We start from the raw sequence: 24193 nt of genomic DNA on the forward strand, positions 1-24193 counted from the left end.
AAATTCCATTCTCCATCATATTACCTCCCCATTACAATCATTGTAATTACATATATACAATATCAACCTATTAAGTATCCTCCTCCCTTCCTTTCTCTACAAAGCAAGTTTTAAAACAAAAGTATGTCCCAATTACTTGGGAATTAGTTACCCTTTAAAAAAAAAAAAGTACTCAGGCTGGAGGAGATTGCTTCGTGGTCAAGGCACTTGCCTGCAAGGCCTAAGGACCCAGGTTTGATTCCCCACCCACATAGGACAGTTGCACAGGGTGATGCAGGCATCTGGAGTTCATTTGCAGTGGATAGAGGCCCTGGGGCACCCATTCTCTTGTCTCTCTCTCCTCCTTTCTCTCTCAAATAAATAAATTAATATTTTTAAAAGAAAAGTTTACCTAAAATTGAAATTTGACTGGGTAACCTGAATTTTAACTTGCAAAGTCTCACAGCCCTCAGCACAGTGGACCTAGGGCTTTAAGGCAGGGCTACCTTTTTCTACTCTGCGGAACTGGAATGATGAGAAGAAGGTCTTCTGGAGATAGTTTCTAGGGAGGAGTGGGAAGGGCCGTGTAAGGCCCCTATCCATAAGGGGACACTTTCAGAAGAGCTGTGTTTGTCTTCCTCATAGCAAAATCCAGTGTCCAGAGAGATACATCTCCAGATTTGCTGGTGGTGGACACAAAGACCAACCCAAGCTCTGCCCTTCACCTACACCTGTACCCCAGGGCTCTTTGAATGAAAAGTTACAGGTGTTATTTTACCTATAGATCCTCCACCTCCCCCCCGCCAAAAAAAAGGAAAAAAAGAAAATTGGACGTGAGAGACAGCTCAGAAATTAAAAGCACTTGCTTGGAAAGCCTACCAGCCTGGGCTCGACCCCCCAGTCCCCAGGTAAAGCCAGATGCACAAAGTGACCCATCTGTCTAGAGTTTGTTTGCGGCACCCATTCTTTCTATTATTAATAACCAAGTAAATTTTTTAAAAAAGAAAGTAATTAAATGAGCTCAAGCACAACTCAGCCTACCAGTCCCTCAACATCTGCTACACATGTAACTGCGAATGACCGGGCCGCACCACAGGGACACATGGACGCCTGCGCCTGCGCAGTAGTGCGCATGCCGCTTCCCAGAAGGGGGCGCTGGTGCTGTGTGCGCATGCGCGCCCGGCCGCGAGCGCGGGAGAGGCCGGCCTTCGCCACAGGCCTCAGCGGCCCTCATGGCGTTTGCGCCCATGGGGCCCGAGGCCTCGTTTTTCGAGGCCCTGGACCGGCACAGGGCGTCCCTGTTGGCCAGCTTGCGGACAGGCGCCGGGGAGAGCCCTGCCGGGGGCACCCGCGTGGCCTCGAGGTAGAGCCGGAGGCGGCTGGGGAGGCCGCGGCCTGCTGCGCCCTCCGTCCTCCTCCTCCCCTTCCCTCCCCGGCTCTGCCCTGAGCCTTTGCCTTGCATTCAAGCACCTGCTGCCTTCTAGAGTGTTCCAGGAGTCTGGTTCCAGCATACTGCCTTCTAGAATGTTCCAGGAGCCCCAACCTGCTGCCTTCTAGAATGTTCCAGGAGCCCCAACCTGCTGCCTTCTAGAATGTTCCAGGAGTCTGGTTCCAGCCTACTGCCTTCTAGAATGTTCCAGGAGTCCACCCCCTCTTCCTGCTGCCTTCTAGGGTGTTCCAGGAGTCTGGTTCCTGCCTACTGCCTTCTAGAATGTTCCAGGAGCCCCAACCTGATGCCTTCTAGAATGTTCCAGGAGCCCCAACCTGCTGCCTTCTAGCATGTTCTAAGAGCCCCACCCCCAGCCTTCTAGAATGCCCCTGGAGCCTCACCCCAGCCACTGCCTCCTAAAATGTTTCAGAAGTGTCCCTGCAAGCAGACTAAAATGTCTCCCGATTCCTTCCAGTCAGGGAAAGTGGGACTCAATCCGATTTTGTGCCTATAACTTCAAAAACATTTTTTTGGGCCCGCATGGTGGTGCGTGCCTTTAGTCCTAGCACTTGGGAGGCAGAGGTCGGATTGCCTTGAGTTCGAGGCCACCCTGAGACTACACAGTGAATTCAGATCAGCCTGGGCTAGAATGAGACCCTACCCCATATTTTTTGGTGCTAAAACTAAGTTTTCAGGATTTTTGGTGGGGGTTGGGGGAGAGAGGACAGAGAAAATGTTAGGACTGCACGAGTGAAATGATGGCTTTCTCGAGTATGTCAGCCTTTTTTTTTCCTACTTATTTGAGAAATAGAGGCACAGAGAGAGAGAGATTTTTTTTTTTTTCCTACTTGAGAGATAGAGACAGAGAGAGAGAGAGAGAATACCTGCGCCAGGGTCTTCAGCTGCTACAAACAACTCCAGACACATGTGCCACCTTGTACATCTGGCTTAAGTGGGTCCTGGGGAATCAAACTTGAGTCCTTTGGCTTTGCAGGCAAGTGCCTTAAATGCCAAGTCATAGGTGAGGAAAAAGGAGAGAGAGGGAAGTTCCTTGTTTTTTACAATAAAGTTGTAGATTCATCTCCTTATATCTTAAAAAATTTTTTGAGGTAGGTTCTCTATCCCAGGCTGACTTGGAACTTAAGTCTGTAGACCAAGGCTGTCCTCGAATTCACAGCGATACCTCTGCCTTCTGAGTACTGGGATCAAAGGCACATGCTACCATGCTAAATGTTAAATTTTTGATGGCATTGTCCTGAACGTCTTTTTTTCAATACTATAAAAAATTGAGATGGTGGGAGGAGGGCCTAGTTTTTATTTATAAATATTAGACATATTAAGCATCTTAAAATTTGTTTTCTGGCTGGGTGCGTGGTGGCACATGCCTTTAATGGCAGCCCTTGGTACACAGAGGAGGAGGATTGTTGTGAGTTCCAAGCCACCCTGAGACTACATAGTGAATTTCAGGTTAGCCTGGCCTAGAGTGAAACTCTAGCTCAAAAACCAGAAAAAAAAAAAAAAAAAAAGGTTTCTGATATGTTTTTAGTAAAAGCTCTGTAGTTTCTGCAGAAATTAAAACTGGACATTTTGTGTATATCCTAGAATAAATTTAGTTTCCTTTTCTAAACATGACCTTTTCTTGAAGCTGATGGTTGGTGAAATTAGTAGCCAGCTGACAGAAATCCAGGCTCCATCTTAATATTTTGCAGTAACATAGCATAACAGTCACCAAGTCAGCCATTTTATTGTAGAACTCATGATTTATTCGTTTCCTGATAGTGATTAGGCTTTTTTTTTTTTTTTTAAGGTAGGGTCTTACTCTGGTCCAGGCTCACCTGAAATTAACCATGTAGTCTCAGGGTGGTCTGAAACACTCAGTGAACCTCTTATCTCTGCCTCCCAAGTGCTGGGATTAAAGGTGTGTGCCACCACACCCAGCTTTGATTAAGCTTTCTTTAAAAAAAGAAAATTAAAACAGTTGATTTTTAAAGCATGAGATCAATTAGGACAACGTGCTACAAAGAAGTATTTCTTTTGAAATATTTCTGCATTGCATGTTTTGGGGAAAGAAATTCAAAACCAGTCTTGCATCATTGTTAATTAAAACATTTATCAGTAGCATTTCAAGCCAAGTATGTATTTTAAGTTCAGTTAGCTTAAAGCAGACTAAGTATCTGTAAGTTTATTAGTTTATGCAAAAGGGTAATTTGAGAGATGAATTTCCAAGGCACATGAATTTCTCTGTAAGTTACCACTGCAAGTAGTTGTTTTAATACATACTGAGGTCAACAGTTAGTGGGAGAAATTGTTACTGATAGGGATTTCCAAGACTTAAAAATCAAGTAGAAGCTGGTTATGGGGGCTCATGTCTGTCTAAAATAGGAAGCTTGGGGCAGAATCATCAGTTTGAGACCAGCCTGGACTACATGGTAAGCTCCGGGCTAGTCCCAACCATCTAGTGAAACCTCCTCTTAAAAAACAAATTGGGGGAGTTCTACTCAGCAGTAAAGAAAAATGAAGTTATGAAATTTGCAGAAAAATGGATGGACCTGGAAAGGATTATACTAAGTGAGGTAACCCAGGCCCAGAAAGCCAAGCGCCACATGTTCTCTCTCATATTTGGATGCTAGCTACAGATGATTGGGCTTCTGCGTGAGAATGAAAATACTTAGTAGCAGAGGCCAGTAAGTTAAAAAGGAGACATAAAGGGCAGAGAAAGGAAGGGAGGAGGGTACTTAATAGGTTGATATTGTATATATGTAAGTACAATGATTTGAGATGGGGAGTTAATATGATGGAGAATGGAATTTCAAAGGGGAAAGTGTGGGGGGGGAGGGAATTACCATGGGATATATTTTATAACCATGGAAAATGTTAATAAAAAAAATTAAAAAAATTAAACAAAAACACACACACAGATGCTATGAACTTACAATAAAGATATCTTAATGTATAAAAAAAATTGGGCTGGGAAGATGGCTTACCAGTTAAGGCGCTTGCCTGTGAAGCCAAAAGACCAAGGTTTGATTCCCCAGGACCCACATAAGCCAAATGCATGAAGTGGACATGTGTCTACAGTTCATTTGCAATGGCTGGAGGCCCTGGCACACCCATTCTCACCCCCTCAAATAAATTAATAAAAAATTTAAAAATAATGACATCAAAATGAAAGACTCATTGAGAGGGAGAGGGGATATGATGGAGAGTTGCAAAAGGGAAAGTGAGGGGGGAATTATCATTGTTTAGTGTCTATAATTATGGAAGTTGTCAAATAAAACAAAGCTGGGCATGGTGGTGCATGCTTTTAATCCCAGCACTTGGTAGGCAGAAGTAGGAGGATCACTGCAAGTTTGAGGCCAGTCTGGAACTACAGAGTGAGTTCTAGGCCAGCCTGGGCTAGAGTGAGACTCTACCTAGGAAAAAAATGGGCCATGGTGATGGCTTGGTGGTTAAGGCACTTGCCTGCTATGTGTAAGAACCCAGGTATGATTCCCCAAAACCCACATAGGTCAGACACACATGGTGGTGCATACGTCTGGAGTTCATTTGCAGTGGCTAGAGACCCTTTTGTGCCCTCCCTCCCTCCCTCTCTCTCTCTCTCTCTCTCTCCCTCTCTCTCCAAAAAATAAATATATTTTTTTTTAATTTTAGAGAGAGAGAATCGATATGCCAGGGCCTCAGCCACTGAAATCTAACGCAAGACACTTGCGCCACCTAGTGGTCGTACGTGACCTTGTGCTTATCTTACCTTTGTGCATCTGACTTGGTGGGATCTGGAGAGTCAAACATGGGTCATTAGGCTTTGCCCACAAGTGCCTTAACTGCTAAGCCATCTTTCCATCCCTAAAATATTTTTTTAATTAAAAAAAAAGGGCTGGAGAGAGAGCACAGAGGTTAAAGGTACTTGTTGGTAAAGCCTGAAGACCTGGGTTCAATTACCCAGTACTCACATAAAGTCAGATACCTTAAGGGAACATGTGTCTGGAGTTTGTTTGCAGTGGCAGGAGTGCTGGCATTCTCATTCTATCTACTTGAAAATAAGTTTTTTAAAAAATGGAAACAATAAAACAAAAGTTATCTTTGTATTGATAGTATATTGAGCAAAGGCATACTTTGTAACTAAAATCTAATCATGGTGTGTTCATTGTTTCAGTTCTGAGGTTCTTACATCTATAGAAAATATTATCCAAGACATAATCAAAAGCTTGGCAAGAAATGAAGCGCCTGCCTTCACAATAGACAACAGATCAAGCTGGGGAAACATAAAGTGGGCATTTTGTGGTTTTATGTTTATTTTTTTGAATTGAGTATATTTTTAATTAAGTCTCCACAGGAATAGGTGTTTAGAATTTTTGACAGTTTTATATATGTATATATAATGTATTTTTCTCACTCCTATTACCTTCTCTTTTCCCAACCCCTCTAACCTCCTTCTCTTCACAGCTAGTCCCTCACTTTTTTTTTTTTTTTTTTGAGTTTAATACGGGTGGCCTGCATGAGCATGGGACTGGGGGGAGGTTACTGACTGTGCATGGGCGACTTCCCTAGGGCTGCACCACTGAAGAAAATGTCTCAAAGTTTTATTTTAAGTGTAGTTATTATGTTGTTGTTGAGCTAGAGTTTTAGGTTTAATTCTCTTTGCCTCCCCACCTCACCCCCCAAAATTAGCAGGTTTACAAAAAAACACCACATATGAAGGGTGTCTGAATTAAAAGTTTGGATGAAAGATAAAGCAAAGGAAGAGCAAGGTTAAGCAAACAAACAGAGCTTTAAAAACAGCTGGAGAGATGGCTTAGTGGTTAAGGTGTTTGCCTGCAAAGCCAAAGAATCCAGGTTTGCTTTCCCGGGACCCATGTAAGCCAGATACACAAGCTGGCACATGCAACTGGAGTTCATTTATAGTGGCTGATAGCCCTGGCATGACCATTCTCTCCCTCCCTCCCTTTTCCTCTCTATCTCTCAAATAAATATAATAAAGAGAACAGAATGCAAAATGCTTTTGCCCTGCCTCTGCCCTTGCAAACCAGATTTGTGAGAGTGACAGAAACACAGCAAGAGGCAGGGAGTCCTTACTAAGTATCACTTTATCCCATACGACAAAGAGACACTGCACTTGCACATCAGGGCTTCAAAGACAGAGTTCATCCAGCTTGAAGAAGCTGCCATGGCATCTTTGCCTGGCACCTTCTGCCACCTTTAGGAGAAGTCTGGAGGTTCAATTTAACAATACACGGTCAATTGTGATTTCACATAATGTCATATTGTAGGGAAACTAGAAATAAAATATGTCAAAATGTATTATTAAATTGAGCCAGACTGTTAATGAGTAAGAGTAACAGGCGTGGTGGCGCACGCCTTTAATCCCAGCACTGGGGAAGCAGGTAGGAGGATCGCTGCAAGTTAGAGGCCAGCCTGAGACTACATAGTGAATTCCAGATTAGCCTGAAAAAAATAAAACTAAAACAAAAAAGAATAGTAACATAGTGGTGAAATATGTGAAAACATTTCACAAACATTCTTCCAAGCAAAGAAGTGTTCATGCATGTGTGTACGCATACCATAATCAAGTGTGTTTGATGTTTTTAAACATTTTATCTTAGTTCTGTAATGACTCATGAAGCTCATTACCTAGTTAACTCCTGCACTGATCTATGCCTTCAAACCAGGTGCCAAGCTCCCGTGTTTGTGTTGGAAAGAAATGGGTTTCTATGATCTGCATTGTGCATGGGAAGTGTGCTGTTGACTATTCAGAAGTTAAGTCTTTCGTTCTCTTGGCTTTAAACACAACAGGTTTGAAGAGTCTGTCGGTTTGCAGATGATACCACAGTGCAACACAAGAAAAATTAAAAGTGATTCACCAAAATCAGTTAAAAAATTTGGTAAATTAATCTTTCTTAATGTTGAGCAATAAAGAATGCATAAATTTGGGGGGCTGGAGAGATGGCTTAGCAGTTAAGGCATTTGCCTGCAAAGCCAAAGGATCCCGGTTCCATTCTCCAGGACCCATGTAAGCCAGATGCACAAGGAGGCGCATGTGTCTGGTGTTCGTTTGTAGTGGCTGAATGCCCTGGCGCACCCATTCTCTCTCTCTCCCCCTCTTTCTCTCTCTCAAATAAATAAATAAAATATATTTTTAAAAATAATACATAAATTTAGTTTATTTTTTAAATGTTAGACAACTTCACTTGATTTTTTGTTTGTTTTTCTGAGGTAGGGTCTCACTCTAACCCAAGCTCACCTGAAATTCACTATGTGGTCTCAGGGTGGCCTGAAACTCATGGTGATCCTCCTACCTCTGCCTCCTTAGTGCTGGGATTAAAAGCATGTGCCACAATGCCCAGATTTAAAAAAAAAAAAAAATATATATATATATATATATATATATATATATATATATATATATGCACACATACATACATACATACATACATACACACACATACACATATATATACATACATATATATATATATACACATACACATACATATATATATATATATATATATATAGTATTTATTTATTTGAGAGAAGGAGAGAGAAGAAGAGGCAGATAGAGAGAGAATGGGCACACCAGGGATTCCAACCACTGCAAATGAACTTCAAACACATATGCCACCTTGTGCATATGGCTTCCATGGGTACTGGAGCAAGTGCCTTAACCACTAAGCAATCTCTGCAGCCCTCACTTTTTTTTATGACTTCTTAAAGTAATTTCTTGTAGCTTTGCATTGCCAGTAACAATGGCGTCAACCTTCACTTCATGGTATCTGTGTTCTCCAAGGCAAATGGTTATATGCAAGAATATTTTGTCTGTGCTGCTGTCCAGAAACCTATAACTTAATCTGATTCTTTGGGCAATTACTATGTTCTTATCCCTTCTCTTTTGTAAAGTTAATTCTCAGGCTGGAGAGATGGCTTAGCGGTTAAGGCATTTGCTTGCAAAGCCAAAGGACCTTGGTTCAATTCCTCAGGACCCACGCAAGCCAGATGCACAAGGTGGCACATGCATCTGGAGTTCATTTGCAGTGGCTGTAGGCTCTCATGTGCCCATTCTGTCTCTCTTCTCTCCCTCTGTGTGTGTCTGCCTCTTTCCCTCTCTTAAACAAATAAATAAATACTTAAAAAATATATAATTCTTAAAGTGTTATGGAGAATAACTGGGGACAGTTAAAAGTTTCGATAGCAGTGCCTTTAGGATTAGTAAGAGAAATGAGTAAATTACTTATTACATCTTATTTTCCAGCTTTAATTCTTAAAGTATTGTCCATGATTTATAAATTAGTACAGACCAACGCTTATGCAACTAAAAGGTAAATATATTGTTCGGAAAAACTCACCTGTGAATGTGATGTGAGGGTTAATTGGGTTCACTTCTTTAAACATGCTTTGAAAAGCCACTTAAGACTAGACCCTCGGTAATAAATCAACTTCCCTATAAATAGTGTTTCATTCAGTGAATGTTTTGTTCAAGTAGCACTCCGATAGTTGTCATATTCAAGGTAGATGTGGCTAATGAAAAATGTCTATTTTAAATTTTTTAGAGACATATATTATACAGACAGCCAGCTCTTTGGCAGCCAGACTGTTGTGGACAACATTGTAGATGACATTTCCTGTCTGCTGAGAGTACCAAGGAGGAGTCTGCACGTGGTGAGCAACATGCATACAGACATTTGGTCGTAAAATCAAGTGTTTGGATCAGAACTGTAATGAGCTAGGTGTGGTGGCACATACCTTTAATCCCAGCACTCGGAGGCAGAGGGCAGAGGTCACCGTACATTTGAGGTCAGCCTGGGCTAGAGTGAGACCCTACCTCAAAAAAGAAAGAAAGAAAAAGAAAAGAATTATAATGAGGGCTAAAGAGATAACTCAGTGGATAAAGGCTCTTGCCTGCAAAGTCTGATTTCCAGGGTTCATTTCCCTGGTACCCACATAAAGCAGATGGGCAAAGTGGTGCATGTGTCTGAAGTTCCTTTGCAGTGGCAAGAGGCCCTGGTGTGCCCATTCTCTCTTTCTCTCTCACTCCCTCCTCCCTCCTCTCTCTCTCTCTCAAGTAAATAAAAAAAAAAAAATTTTTTTTTTTTTTTGTTTTTTTGAGGTAGGGTCTCACTGTAGCTCAGGCTGACCTGGAATTCAGTAGGTAGTCTCAGGGTTGCCTCGAACTCACGGTCATTCTCCTACCTCTGCCTCTGGAGTACTGAGATTAAAGGTGTGCACCACCACTCCCAGCTAAGTAAATATTTTTTAAGGAATTGTAATGATAAGTATAATTCTGCCTTTTCATATTTTCATATCATTTGCTCCTGTATTTTCTTGTTATAAATTTAAATAATCCCTTTTATGAATGGGCCAAAACAGGAAAATTGTCAAATATTCTTTTTTTAATATTTTTTGGTTTTTCAAGGTAGGGTCTCTCTCTAGCCCAGGCTGACCTGAAATTCACTATGTAGTCTCAGGATGGCCTTGAATTCATGATGTTCCTCCTACCTCTGCCTCCCAAGTGCTGGGATTAAAGGCGTAGTGCACCTTTAATATTCAAATATTCCTCAAATATTCTTAATTCCTAAATACCTCTACATATTTTCTCTTTTGTTGATTTTGATCTGAGCTAAAATACAAATAGTTTAGCAGGGGAACATGACACGTGGCATTTAGCAAGTTTCAAGTATGTCTACTAATTTTTTCCAGTTATCCACATCCAAAGGGCTAATTGCTGGCAATTTAAGATTCCTGGAGGAAGATGGCACCAGAGTGAACTGTACCTGTGGCACCACGGTGAGCAGCCTCTCATGCTTAGGTCCACCCACCTTCCCTTCCGTTTTAGAATGCATTGTATGTGGGTTGGAGAGATGGCTCAGTGGTTAAGAGCACTTCCTGTGCAAACATTAGGGCCTGAGAGACCACTCCAGTTCAATTCCCCAGGACCCACATGAGCAGAGGCATAGCCCCATGTGTATATAACCCCAGTCCTGTGGGAAAAAGAAATTGTCAGAGCTCAAAAAAAAAAAAAAAAAAAAAAAAGCTGAGGGCTGGAGAGATGCCTTAGTGGTTAAGCGCTTGCTTGTGAAGCCTAAGGACCCCGGTTTGAGTCTCAATTCCCCAGGACCCATGTTAGCCAGATGCACAAGGGGGTGCACATGTCTGAAGTTCGTTTACAGTGGCTGGAGGCCCTGGTGCACCCATTCCCTCCCTGCCTCTTTCTCTCTCTGTCGCTCTCAAATAAATAAACAAAAATTAAAAAAAAAAAAAAAGCTGGAAGCTGGGTGTGGTGGCATACTTGATACCCAGCACTCGAGGCAGAGGTAGGAGGATTGCTGTGAGTTTGAGGCCACCACCCTGAGAATACAGAGTGAATTCCAGGTCAGCCTGGGCTAGAGTGAGACTGTACCTCGAAAAACCAAAAAAAACAAACAAACTGGAATCAGTAAGAGATTCCACCCCAAATAAAAACAGGTGATGCCAGGTATAGTGGTATATGTCTTAAATCCCAGCACTCTGAAGGCCAAAGTATGAGGATCACTGTGAGTTTGAGGCCAGCCTGAGACTAATTCTAGGTCCTTCTGGGCTACAGCAAGACCCTACCTTGGGGAAAAAAAAAAACATGAAAGGAGCAATGGATCAGGACACTCCAGCCACCACAAGCAAGTGCTCCCCTAAGGGCACATACATATACACTCACCATCTGCACACAAGCTACCAAAAAAATACAAAATAAAAGTGCTACTGTTTTCAAGCAGAATATTGCCTGCCTGTTTTTGTTAAAAATATTTTATTTATTTGGGCTGGAGAGATGGCTTAGCAGTTCAGCACTTGCCTGTGAAGCCTAAGGACCCTGGTTCAAGGCTCAATTCCCCAGGACCCACGTTAGCTAGATGCACAAGGGGGGTGCACGCATCTAGATTTTGTTTGCAGTGGCTGGAGGCCCTGGCACACCCATTCTCTCCTCTCTCTCTCTCTCTCTCTCTCTCTCTGTGTGTGTGTGTGTGTGTGTGTGTGTGTGCCTCTTTCTCTCTGTCACTCTCAAATAAATAAAAATGAATAAAAAATATTTTATTTATTTATTTGCAATCAGAGAGAGATTGAGGAAGGATGAGAATATGAGTGTGCCAGGGCCTCTAGCTGCTGCAAATGAACTTCAGATACATGTGCCACTTTGTGCATCCATCTTTACATGGATACTGGGGAATCCTTAGGCTTTACAGGCAAGTGCCTTAACCGCTAAGTGATCTCTCCAGCCCTGTCCATTTTGGCTTGGCGTCTATGTTATCTCAGTGAAAATGCATGGCCCTGAAATCAGCACATCTAGTCTTTTGTTGCTGCTGCTGCTGCTGTTTCTCATGGAAGTGTGTCGCTGTAGCCCAGTCTGGCCTGGAACTCATTCTATAGCTCTAGGCTGGCCTTGAACTTCACACCTTTAATGCTAACACTTTGAAGGCTGAGATTGGAGGATTGCTATGAGTTTGAGGCTACGCTGGGCTACAGAATGGGTTCCAGGTCAGCCTGGGCTACAGCGAGACCTTGCTTCAAACAAAAAAACAGAGAGAGTGATAAAACTTGTCTCAAAAAATAAGGTGATGGCTGACTGCTGTTCTCACAAGTCATAAACCACAACCCCATGGTGAATACTAGCAATCACACTGAGGAGGGTCTTCAGTGGAATGGGGGCGGGGAGTAGGGGAATGATGGTACCAAAACATGATGTGTCCACAAATAAAAAATAAATAAAATAGACTGGGTATGGTGGCACACGTCTTTAATCCCAGCATTTGGAAGGCAAAGGTATGAGGATCGCTGAGACTGTGAAGCCAGCCTGAGACTACATAGTGAATTCCAGGTCACCATGGGCTACGGTGAGATGCTATCTTGAAAAACTAAGATAATAACAATAATTAATTAATTAATTAATAAAGAGCCAATCTGTGAGGTGACACATGGAAGTTTAAAAAATAAGGTGGCATGGGCTTCTGCGTGAGAAGGAAAATACTTGGTAGCAGAGGCCAGTAAGTTAAAAAGGAGACATAAAGGGAAGAGAAAGGAAGGGAGGAGGATACTTAATAGGTTGATATTGTATATATGTAAGTACAATGATTGTAATGGGGAGGTAATATGATGGAGAATGGAAGTTCAAAGGGGAAAGTGTGGGGGTGGGGAGGGAGGGAATTACCATGGGATATTTTTTTATAATCATGGAAAATGTTAATAAAAATTAAAAAAAAAAAATAAGGTGGCGGTTCAGAAAGATGGTTTGGCAGTGAAAGAAGATTGCTTGCAAAGCCTGATGACTCAGGCTTGGTCCCCAGCATTTCTTAGTGCCTATGTAAAGCACACACATTTGCAGTGGCCAGAGGCCCTGGCATACCCTCTCTCTCAAATAAATAAAAGAAATATTTTTAAAAAAATAAAGTGGAGGACTGGAGAGATGGCTTAGCAGTTAGGCACTTGCCTGTGAAGCCTAAGGATCCCGGTTCAAGGCTCGATTCCCCAGGTCCCACGTAAACCAGATGCACAAGGGGGCACATGCATCTGGAGTTCGTTTGCAGTGGCTGGAGGCCCTGGCACACCCATTCTCTCTCTCTCTATTTGCCTCTTTCTCTCTCTGTCTGTTGCTTTCAAATAAACAAAAAAAAAAAATTTTTTTTTTTAATAAAGTGGAGGCATACTTGGGCTACAAGTTCACTGAGAAATCCTGCTGGAGCTGAGCGGAAAACCTACTCCATGTAGACCAGCTGACAGAAAGCTGGAAAAAGCCATGCTGCATGCAGCTCAATGGGAGAGAGAGAAATCACCAGTGAAGATACCCAACAGTGGACATTGCAAGCCTTAGATTTGGCCAGCCAGGCCAAATGAGCCAGTGGATGAAATAGTGGCACATCTGTTATGGGGGAAACCAACTGCCCTCTAATTGGACTGGAGGCCCACTCCATGGGAGGGAATATATCCCTGATACTGAAAACCTACAACAGGGGTAGTCATGAACCCTAGGGGTGTAATGTCTGCTGCTGTCTGGCTAAATGTATATACTATGCTCATCAAACTGCCCACTAAGCACTTCTCTTAATGTTCATACCCACATATTAATGCTACTCTCACTTTTGATTAGAGAACCTTCTTTTCAGATGGCAGTGACCTTGGGATGACTCAGAAGGCACCACGATGCTGAGAAGAAGTGACAGAGGAGTGCTCAGCACTGAAATATCTCTATCACACCTTCCAAGGCTCAGGGTCCATTGTGGAAGAGGTGACGGAAAGAATGTAAGAGCCAAAGGAAGGGTAGGACTCCTTACAATGTGCTCCTCCAGACACAAAATGGCCTGGATATCTGTAACCTCACAGTGCCTGACACTACCTACATAAGACCATCATAATAGGAGGAAAAGATGATGACATCAAAATAAAAGAGAGATTGATTGAGAGGGGGAGGGTATATGATGGAGAGTGGAGTTTCAAAGGGTAAAGTGGGGGAAGGGAGGGAATTACCATGGGATATTGTTTACAATCATGGAAGTTGTTAATAAAAATAAATTAATTTTAAAAAAGAATGTGGAGAGCTGGAGAGATGTCTTAGTGGTTAAAGCATTTGCCTTTGAAGCCTAAGGGCCCAGGTTCAATTCCCCAGTACCCAAGTAAAGTCAGATGCACCAGCAAGGTGACACATGCATCTGGAGTTCCATTTGTGGTGATTGGAAGTCCTGACATGCCCATTCTCTCTGTGTGTCTGTCTGTCTGTGTGTGTATGTGTGTGTGTGTGTGTGTGTGTGTGTGTGTGTGTATGCGTGCATGCATGCCCACCAGGCATAGTGGCACACACTTCAAATCCTGGAACTCTGGAGTCAGTTCTAGGAGGATTGTGAGTTCAAGGCCAACCTGAGACTACATAGTGAACTCCATGTCAGCCTCGGCCTAGAGCAAGACCCTACCTTGAAAATATAAAATAAAATAAAATAAAATATAAGCTTTTGTTTTTTCCCACTTAGGCTACTGCTGTGCCATCTAACATCCAAGGAATTCGGAGTATCCTTTAAGTGGTAAAACTAAAGTTCTGGAAATGTGTTGCAGTTTCCTTCTCATTGCTGGGACAAAACAGCTGACCAAAGGCAGCGGATAGGAGAAAAGTTTTTATTTGGGCTTGCAGTCTCAAGGGGAAGCTTCATGATGGCAGGAGAAGGCATGGCATGAGCAGAGGCCAGACATCACCTCCTGTCACAGCAAGTGACAAACAGCAGCAGAAGAGTGAGCCAAATACTGACAAGGGGGAGCTGGCTGACTATAACAACCCTAACCCCACCCCAACCACACACCTCCTCCAGCAAGACTCCACCTCCAAAATTATCATCAACTAGGGACCAAGCATTCAAGACACATGAGTTTATGGGGGACACCTGATTCAACCACCATAATGTCTCTTGTTCTTTTGATCAACCAAGCTTTTCTGGTGTGTAACACACAAGTCTGTGACTATCAGAGGAATACCCATAGTCCCTTCTTTGGGGCTCTCAAGAGCTCACCATAACAGTCACTAAATATCTGGATGGATGTGTTTATAGATTTAAGGGTAAAGTGGAAACATTATATACCGTGTGTGGCTGGTGGTTTAGCTGAGATACTCTTGCCTTTGGTTTCCTTGGCCTTAGCTTCTCAGACCTAATTACAGATGCGAAGTTTCTGTTAATTGTAGAAAAAGATGCAACATTCCAGCGGCTCCTAGATGACAACTTTTGCAGCAAAATGTCACCATGCATCATGGTTACGGTAGGGCACCTACTATAGCATATGTACTAATACTGTTCCATAAATACTGCTCCATAGGCACTAATGCTATCTGTAAATGCTATACCATATGTAACAATATTGTACCATATGTACTAATATAACAGCTAATACTAAAGCCATAGGTGTAAGAATACTGGACCCTATGTACTAATGTAATACTGTACATACTAATATAATACCATATGTACTAACACTAATACTATACTGTACTATATATACTAACATGCTTTGCTCTGGTGATTGTGGGCATGTCCTTAAAACTGTCTGGGTATAATATTCTATTTCTAGTACTTCATAGAACAGGAATGTCCAAGACATTTCTTTTCTGCAAGTACTATGTGTCTACTCCAGGGCAGTCAGCAGGGTTGACTACACAGGGATACTCCTCATCCTTCCTCACGCTCACTGGTTCAAAGGAACTTACTTTCTATAAACGCAGGCAGGCAGAAAGTAGCAGAGAACAGAAAGCGTATGTTAAGAGTCACTGCTGCTGGCCGTGGTGGCACACGCCTTTAATCCCATCACTCAGGGGCAGAGGTAGGAGGATCACTGTGAGTTCGAGGCTACCCTGAGACTCCATAGTGAATTCCAGGTCAGCCTGGCTACAGTGAAACCCTATGTCAAAAAAAAAAAAATGAGTGCATTGCTGAGGGACACAGGGACTGTAGGCATCATTCAGTAGAAGGGATTGTCTTAATTAGCCCACACAGCTATAATAGAATGCCAGAGGCTGGGTGGCTTATACAGCAAACATTTACTTTTCACAATTCTGCAGCCTGGGGAGTCCAAGTTCATGGTGTCTGCAGGTTCACTGTCAAAGGCTCAATTCCTGGTTTACTAGGCAGCTATCTTCTCATTGCATTCTCACATGGTGGGAGAAATACAGACAGAGACAGAGGGGCAAGGGCCATTCTTGGGTCCCTTTCATAAGGACACTAAACCCTCGTGACTTAATCCCAAAAGCCTCACCCTCTCCATGACACTGAAGGGGAGGATTTGGCATGGATGTGGGAGAGACAAGACTGTGCTTCATGATGATGTGGATGGTTAAGAAACTCGTGAGACTGGCTGCAGGTGGGAAGAAAGAGGTGGAAAGAAGACAGCTTGGAACATGCAGAGGAAGTGGCTCCAGAGGAAGAGAATGGATCAGGTTCTGCTATTTCAAGGAGAAAGGCACTTCCACTTACAGTCCCCGTGGCTGCCACGCAAGCACAGTGTGGGTCTGTGAGTTGTATCTGCAGTGCAAGCAAGGAGAGCAGCTGTAGGGAGGCGTGGAAGGCCTGACCAATCTCAAGTAGTGTCCTCACAGAACAAGCAGATGGAGTGCTCACAGCAGGCCTCACCCACAAGGGTAGTGTGCAGCCTGCGGGTCAGACCATGGCCGGGACAGCTGGGGCCCTTGACTTAGTGCCAGAGTATAGAGGTAGGGCTGAAGGGAGAGAACTGAGCCCAGCAAGTCCACATGGCTCTGACCTGCAGGCCTCAGTACAGCATTACTCAGTGCGGGAGCGCAAAGGTCTTCCTGGAAGAAAGGTGTCAGGGTGAGCTTGAGGAGATGGCAGGAAAGCCTAGTGTCATCTGCCTGGGTGTAAGAGACAAGAGCTGAGAGAAAAATGCACACAGAGTTCCCAAGAAATAGAGGCCATATCTGTGCCCTTAAAGTGGCCAGTCTCCAGGTATGGCCTGTGGCTACTGTAACCAGCCCTTTCTTTTTTTCACATCTGAGTGCTGACCCAGAGCCAGACGGAGCTGCCACGGTCAGGGCTCTGCTCAGCCATCACAGTACACTGGGGTGGCTGCTTTGGGGTACAGACACATGAAGCATGCTCAGTGTCGAAGGAGGGTGAGAGAGGGTGTGACTGTGGTTGTAAAGGGAAGATGTCATATGTTATTCTAGCCCTTGCCTACTGCACACCTCCTCGTCCTTACGGTCAGCATCATGCTCCCCACCTAAAAGTCCAGGGTAGGCTCTCACCTTCAAATTCTTGTTGAAGGGTGGAGTGTGTCATCCACTTCCTCCTGCTGGAATTACAAGGCCTGCTTTCTGTCCTGCTTTCAGGGGAAGGGAGTTCCTGATTTGAACACAAGACTCTTAGTCAAGAAGCTGTGGGACACATTTCATATCCCTGTCCTCACACTGGTGGATGCTGACCCCCACGGTAACCTGTCCTATAGTCATGATTAAACTGTATTGCAGCTGTGCTTTTCCGCTTTTTGAACAAATAGGTCAAGGGCTGGAGATAGCTCAGGGTATATTGGTCTGGTTCAATCCCCAGTGTAGTAATAAATAAATTGATAAATTATTTAAGGGAATATTAATACATTCAAATTAAAGACTATAATCACTTAACCCAGGCAGTGGACATAGTTACATTTGCCCTGTTGAAGTGAGGGCCATACCATTCACTGTTAATGTGCTCTGAAGTTAGAACGTTTGCATGTTGAAGTGAGGGCCATACTGTTCACTGGTAGTGTGCTTTGAAGTTAGAACGTTTGCATGTTGAAGTGAGGGCCGTACTGTTCACTGGCAATGTGCTCTGAAGTTAGAACGTCTGCATGTTGAAGTGAGGGCCGTACCGTTCACTGGTAATATGCTCCAGAGTTAGAACGGCGCTGGTAAATGAGGTGTGAGTGCAGATGAGCTGAACTCTGGCATGAGTCTAATCTTGCAGTTGACTCTCAACAGGCATAGAGATAATGTGCATCTATAAGTACGGGTCGATGGTAAGTACAACACTTCTCCCTCCCACTAGTCATGCGGTTTATGTTCATTAAGATTGATTCTTTGTTTACTTGTCAGCCTCTGGTAACCTAAAGCCCCACAGAATGTCCTAGGGAAAGGGTGTCCCTTCTGTACAGGGCATCCACAAGTGATAGAAATATGAGCTGCAGGTAAGAGTCAAGGAGACAAACCTTCTTGAACAAGACTGTAAATGTCAAATGTAGCCTCAAACTCTGGGTTTCCTGATCCCTTGATTCACACCATAGAGAAAAGAGAAAACAGTACCAAATCCCCCATCCTGCCTCCAGAGCATACGTGAGTGCTTCAGAGTGTGGCCTCAGGCCAATGGCATCAGCCTCACTGTTCCCCCTAACCTGCTGAGCCTGAATGTCCAAGAGTGCTGGAAGCCAGGCCAGGTTAACAGATGTAAGCAACCAGCAAGGTAGGGTGAGAGAGCCAGGACCATAGGCAGAAATGAGTGGAGGTCAAGGGAGGAAGTCACTGCTACAGAGCAGCTTAGCACCTTGCCCTTAAGACTTTGGCCACCAAATAGGAAGTAGGCTAGCTCTTCCACAAGCTAGCCTCCTGACGCTTCTGCTCTTTATTTCAGGCCATGTCTTTTGAAGCACACAGTCTCACAGTTCCGGCTGTGAGATGGCTTGGTCTCCTCCCTTCTGATATTAAAAGGTGGGTCGGTAGGCCGGGCGTGGTGGCGCACGCCTTTAATCCCAGCACTCGGGAGGCAGAGGTAGGAGGATCACCGTGAGTTCGAGGCCACCCTGAGATGACAGAGTTAATTCCAGGTCAGCCTGGACCAGAGTGAGACCCTACCTCGTAAAACCAAAAAAAAAAAAAAAAGGTGGGTCGGGCTGGACTTAGCGGTTAAGCGCTTGCCTGTGAAGCCTAAGGACCCGGGTTCAAGGCTCCATTCCCCAGGACCCATGTTATCCAGATACACAAGGGGGTGCACATGTCTGGAGTTTGTTTGCAATGGCTGGAGGCCCTGGCGCGCCCATTCTCTCTTTCTCTTTCTATCTGCCCCTTTCTCTCTCTGTCTGTCGCTCTCAAATAAATAAATAAAAATGATAAACAAAAAGTATTTTTAAAAAGGTGGTGGCAGAAGAGAACCCGGATATGTAGAGTGATGACTTCTGGCAGTATGTAACAATAAACTCAAGTTACTAACTAACAGGAAAAGTCCCTACTAAGCTTACTCATACCTTCCGCTATGACTCAAGATTCATGGTTATGAGTTAAATTATCAGAGTTTCTCTTACTAAAATGCTGTTTGAGTTTAGTTCATTTCACCTTCACCCAGCTACAATTATTTGTAGTTAAAACATTTTTGTAGGACTGGGGAGATAGCTCAGTAAGTAAAGTGCTTGCCTTGGAAGCACGAGGGCCTGGATTCCATTCTCAGAACCCTTTGTGGCAAGAGCCAGTAATTCCAGCACTGAGGAGGTCCAGGCAGGAGATCCCTGGGCTTCTCTGATCAGCCAGCCTAGCCTAATTGGTGGGCTCTAGGCCAATGAGAGACCCTGTCTCAAAGGAGGTGGATAGCATTCTGAGGATGACACCCAAAGTTTTCCTCTGGTTTCCACACACATGCATAGACATGCATAGATATGTATGTATAAAATAACATTATTCAAAATAAAAATAAATCATTGTGGCTAGAGAGATGGCTTAGCAGTTAAGGCACTTGCCTGTGAAGCCTGAAGACCCAGGTTTGATTCCCCAGTACCCACATAAGCCAGGTGCTAAAGGTGGTGCATTCATCTGAAGTTTACAGTGGCTAGAGGCCCTGGCATGCCTATTCTTTCTCTCTCTCTCTCTCTCAAATAAACGTAAATAAATAAAATTAGAACAAAAGTTTTTTAAAAAGTAAATGCTTTGTAAATTTTCTATACTTAAAGCCAAGTATGCTGGTGTACACCTTTAATCTCAGCGCTCAGGAGGCTGAGGTAGGATCTTTGTGAGTTTGAGGCCAGCCTGGGGCTACCAAGTGAATTCTAGGTCAGCCTGGACTACAGTGAGACCTGCCTTGAAATCTTCCCCAAATATTTTCTAATATCTAAAAGTATAATGCATGATCTTAGGTGTGATAGCACATACCTGTAATCCCAGCAATAGGCAGTTGAAGCTCAGGGCTCCTGAGTTCAAAGCCAGCCTGGGATGCAGAGTGAGACCCTGACTCAAAAACTCAGAAGAGGAGGGTTAAGGAGATGCCGCCTCAGGTAAGCGTGCTTGCTGTGCTAGCATAGGGACCTGAGCTTGATCCCAGTGCCATTCACTCCTGAGACCCCGCGCTGAGGGAGGCAGAGGAAGGACTGTGGAGGGTCCCTGGTCAGCCAGCAGGAGACTTTGTCTCAAGGACATAAGGCAGAAGAGTGATAGAGGGGACACCAGAGGTCCTCCATCTGATGTCCTCCTCCGGCCTCTGCACACATGCATGTGTATACCAAATGAACATGCATGCACACACATACTATTCACACCCACACCAAAAAATTAACAAAACAGAAAATGAGTCTAACCAACAGTCCAAATAAATGGTTGTCATTGACTGCCTCACTTGCAATGACCCAATTTCATCATAATTTAAGATTTTGACTTTATAAAAGTATCTCATTTTGGAATTAAAGCTTAGAGCTCAAATCATTTAAAGTAAAGGATGATTGAATGCCTGGCTCCCATATGTGGCAAATCTAATTTACAAGTTCCTTATGGAAAACTGCCATTGCGAGTAAGAGAAAATGACCTACAGTGGAGCAGCTTTTCCTCTGCACAAAGAGCTCTGGGCATAGCCTCTTCCCAAAGATGTAGCCAAGTGCTACTGCTCTTCTGGGGTTGCTTTTCCCACACATCACAATGTGATCACTTCTCTGGAACAGTAAATACAGTTCTCTGGCTCCCACTCCTGAGTTCCAACTCTCAGTGGGATGAGTTTGCTCAGTCCCTCTCAGATTGTCTCTGTTCAGATAGATGTCCCACTGATGGGTCCTCTGGAACTAAATCCTCCCTGGTGCTAGGTTCCCAGATTGGTGGGTCAGCGTGTGTGTGCGTGTGTGTGCGTGTGTGGCTCTGCCTGCCCTGCACAGCTTAAGTGATTTGCTCTCCCTGGAGAGCCAGCGCACTGGGCCTTCAGCCGCTGAGCGCTCCAGCAGCGCTCTACCGTGGCCTTCTGAGTGCTCCCTCAGCGCTTGTTCACTGGAAAGCAGGAACATCAGGGCTTCGTGGGGTCTCTACGCAGTGAGCAGTCCTTGCTCATAGATGCTGTGTCTTATATTGAGAGCACACGAGGACACAGCCACTTCCAAGTTCTGAGCATGTGTGTCCAGCAGATTAGAGTTTAGTCATAGAGTGTAGAGTCACAGTCCTTAGGAGGTTACCTGTTTGGTCTGTGAAGGCCATTTGTAACACAGATTTAGGACAAATGGCGTGATCATTTTTAAGGCAGGAGTCTTGGAGAAACTCCAGCTGCATTCATAAATTCTACTGGTGGGCTAGAGAGATGGCTCAGCAGTTAAGGAACTTGCCTATAAAGTCTAATGACTTGGGTTCAGCTCCCCAGTACACACATAAAACCAAATGCACAGGTGGCATCTATAGCTACAGTTTGTTCATTGCAGTAGGTAGAAGTGCCCATTCTCCCTACCCCCTGCCTTTCTCTCTCTCTCAAATAAATAAATAATATTTTTCAAAAAATTTTGGCCAGGCGTGGTGGTGCATGCCTTTAATCCCAGCACTTGGGAGGCAGAGGGAGGAGGATTGCCATGAGTTCGAGGCCACCCAGAGACTACATAGTGAATCCCAGGTCAGCCTGGACTAGAGTGAAACCCTACCTTGAAAAACCAAAAAAAAAAAATTATTTTTTTACTGGTTCCCTCAAGATCACTCCAGATAGACAGCCGATCAAAGGACAGACATGCTGTGAGGAAACACGCTAGGCCCATGTTCAGTCACACACATTCAGGAGCTGCTACTGGAAAATGCTCATAATTATAGGGACAGTGACAGAAACTGAAACTGGAGTGCTTCTGGGAATTCTCCAATTTGTGACTTCAAAAAGTATATTACACCATATATCAGACCTCTCATGTACTATTTTTAAAGCATATACAAGATAAAACTGCATTCTACTTTTTCAAATAATCTAAAAGTAAATAGTCACAAGTACATGAAAACCACAGACAAATGCTTGGTCTGAATGCTCGCTGAATTGTGAAGCTGTAAGCGCTTAGTGACAAGTCCCTCCTGAATCCTAGCTGCTGGCCACGTGGCTTGGAGCTCAGGCTCCACTACAGCACCACGCTGGCTTGACCGCACTCACAATGGCAATGCCACGGGCACTTGCTGACTAGCCAGTGTCTGTCTTCCTGTAGTCATCCTGTGAGGCCGAGAATGGAATCTGTTTGTAAGAAAACAAAAACTTCCACTTTAAACATGAAAACTTCTTGGCCTACGACATGGCAGAGCCCCAGATGCTGAGCTTAGAGGAACATTCAGACTAACTTGCTTATCTGTTTTTCTCAGTTCATTGAAATAATCCAACAAATAAAGGGTAAAATCCATGTGCTATAAAAACAGTGTTTACGGGCTGGAGGGATAGCTTAGGGGTTAAGGCATTTGCCTGCAAAGCCAAAGGACCCAGGTTCAATTCCCCAGGTCCCACGTCAGCCAGATGCACAAGGGGGCACATGCATCTGAAGTTCATTTGCAATGGCTGGAGACCCTGGCATGCCCATTCTCTCTCTCTCTCTCTCTCCTTTCCTTCCTCCCTCCCTCCCTCTTTCTCTGTCAGATAAATAAATAAAAATAAAATATTCAAAAACAACAATGTTTATTAGCTATTTTCACCTGTGTTTTCTAGGTTAAACATCCCTAAAGAGAATCTGCTTCCATTAACAAAACATGACCACATGAAACTGGACAGCATCCTGAAGAGACCTTACATCAGCAGCCAGCCGCTCTGGAGGAAAGAGGTGGGTAGGTGGGTGCACAGTTGACTCCCATTTTAGGTGGCTGTTTACGTACCTTGACAATATCCTTGAAATTTTGTTTCTTTTTTCATAATTGCTATTGATTTTTTTACTCTTCCATAGTTATGTACACTTGGCCAGTGCTGGTGCCATAGCTTATAAGGCAAAAGAGAAAATCAGAGAATCCCCAGACCAGTTCTAGCTATCAAAGCCAACACACTGGGGATTCCCACCTCTGGCATTCTGGCCTATAGCAGCTCTAGAATACTCTGGCTGACCCTAAACACAAGCTGGCCTGTACTTCCTGACAGTAACATACCATTAGATTGCCAAGCTTGCTGACAGAACTCGAGAGCAATGCTGTGGTCCTTTACTGGCAGATGGAAATGATGGCAGACTCTAAGATGAAGGCAGAAATACAAGCTCTGACCTTCCTGTCGTCGGACTATCTTTCCCGAGTGTACTTACCCAACAAACTGAAGTTTGGAGGATGGATCTGAAAGCCCAGCCGAGGAGCTTGTGCTTGCTTCTGGTCAGTTTGTTTAACTGGTGAACACTGTGTGGAAAAAATAAAGTTTTGATTCTGTAAAGGTAAAATTGATTCCCATTAATTCTGCGTTTTGTCAAAGCAACCACTGGACCCTAATTTTCTTGAGGAGCTTTTGTCCTCTGTGAAGATTGACTCCTGTTCTATGTTTGAACATCACAAAAGAATACATTTAATATTGATTCTTAAATCTTACTTGAAAAATATGCTGTATGTGTCATAAACACCCACAAAATATTTGACTTACTTTCTACAGTACTAACATAAGGTATGACAAATCTAACTGTGAGCCGTTGCCAAGGAGCCGTAGTGTCCAGAGACTGTTCTTCTTGTATGGTCGTTGGCCTTGAGAGGGAAGGGATTTGGCCTGGGTAATCCTCTTGTGAAGTTAGTAAAATTGACTGTGAACAAATTCTTGAGCTAATATGGTCTTCAGTGCTTTGCTTTACAGTGTTTGGATGTTTTGTTTACATGTTTTGGCTTGTGTATGTTGGTGTGTATGAGTGCATGTGTGAATGCATGTTCACATGTGTGGGGGTGCATGTGGCGGACAGAGGATGATATTGGCTGACTTCCTCAGTCACACCCCACCTTATTTACTGAGGCAGGGTATCTCACTTGAACACGGAGCCCAACAAGTCAGCTAAGCCAACTTACTCCAGAAATCCCTTCTCTGCCTCTGCAGCACCAGGATTACAGGTGGGCTGTCACACCACCCAGTATTGACATGGTGCTGGGGATTTGAACTCTAGTCCCCACAT

The 24193-nt window shown here is 43.9% G+C and overlaps 1 protein-coding gene across 3 annotated transcripts; it reads left to right on the plus strand.

The window, feature by feature from the left end:
• Positions 1-1211: 1211 nt before the first annotated feature.
• On the plus strand, positions 1212-23393 carry Spo11 (SPO11 initiator of meiotic double stranded breaks). 3 transcript variants are annotated; one of them, XM_045157390.1, is made up of 13 exons: positions 1212-1342; positions 5562-5675; positions 7199-7287; positions 8655-8721; positions 8953-9061; positions 10100-10186; positions 14386-14422; positions 15051-15160; positions 17241-17340; positions 17868-17905; positions 18514-18590; positions 22777-22888; positions 23266-23393. In XM_045157390.1, the coding sequence occupies exons 1-13, from the start codon at positions 1212-1214 to the stop codon at positions 23383-23385; spliced, it is 1191 nt and encodes a 396-aa protein (XP_045013325.1). In that variant the 3' UTR covers positions 23386-23393. The 3 variants fall into 3 exon arrangements, with proteins under 3 accessions (XP_045013325.1, XP_045013326.1, XP_045013327.1); XM_045157391.1 differs by lacking the exon at positions 5562-5675; XM_045157392.1 differs by lacking the exon at positions 5562-5675 and having other exon boundaries at positions 15063-15160.
• The last annotated feature ends 800 nt before the right edge of the window (positions 23394-24193 follow it).

This window comes from Jaculus jaculus, chromosome 8 (genome assembly GCF_020740685.1).
Source record: "Jaculus jaculus isolate mJacJac1 chromosome 8, mJacJac1.mat.Y.cur, whole genome shotgun sequence".
Taxonomy (NCBI): domain Eukaryota; kingdom Metazoa; phylum Chordata; class Mammalia; order Rodentia; family Dipodidae; genus Jaculus; species Jaculus jaculus.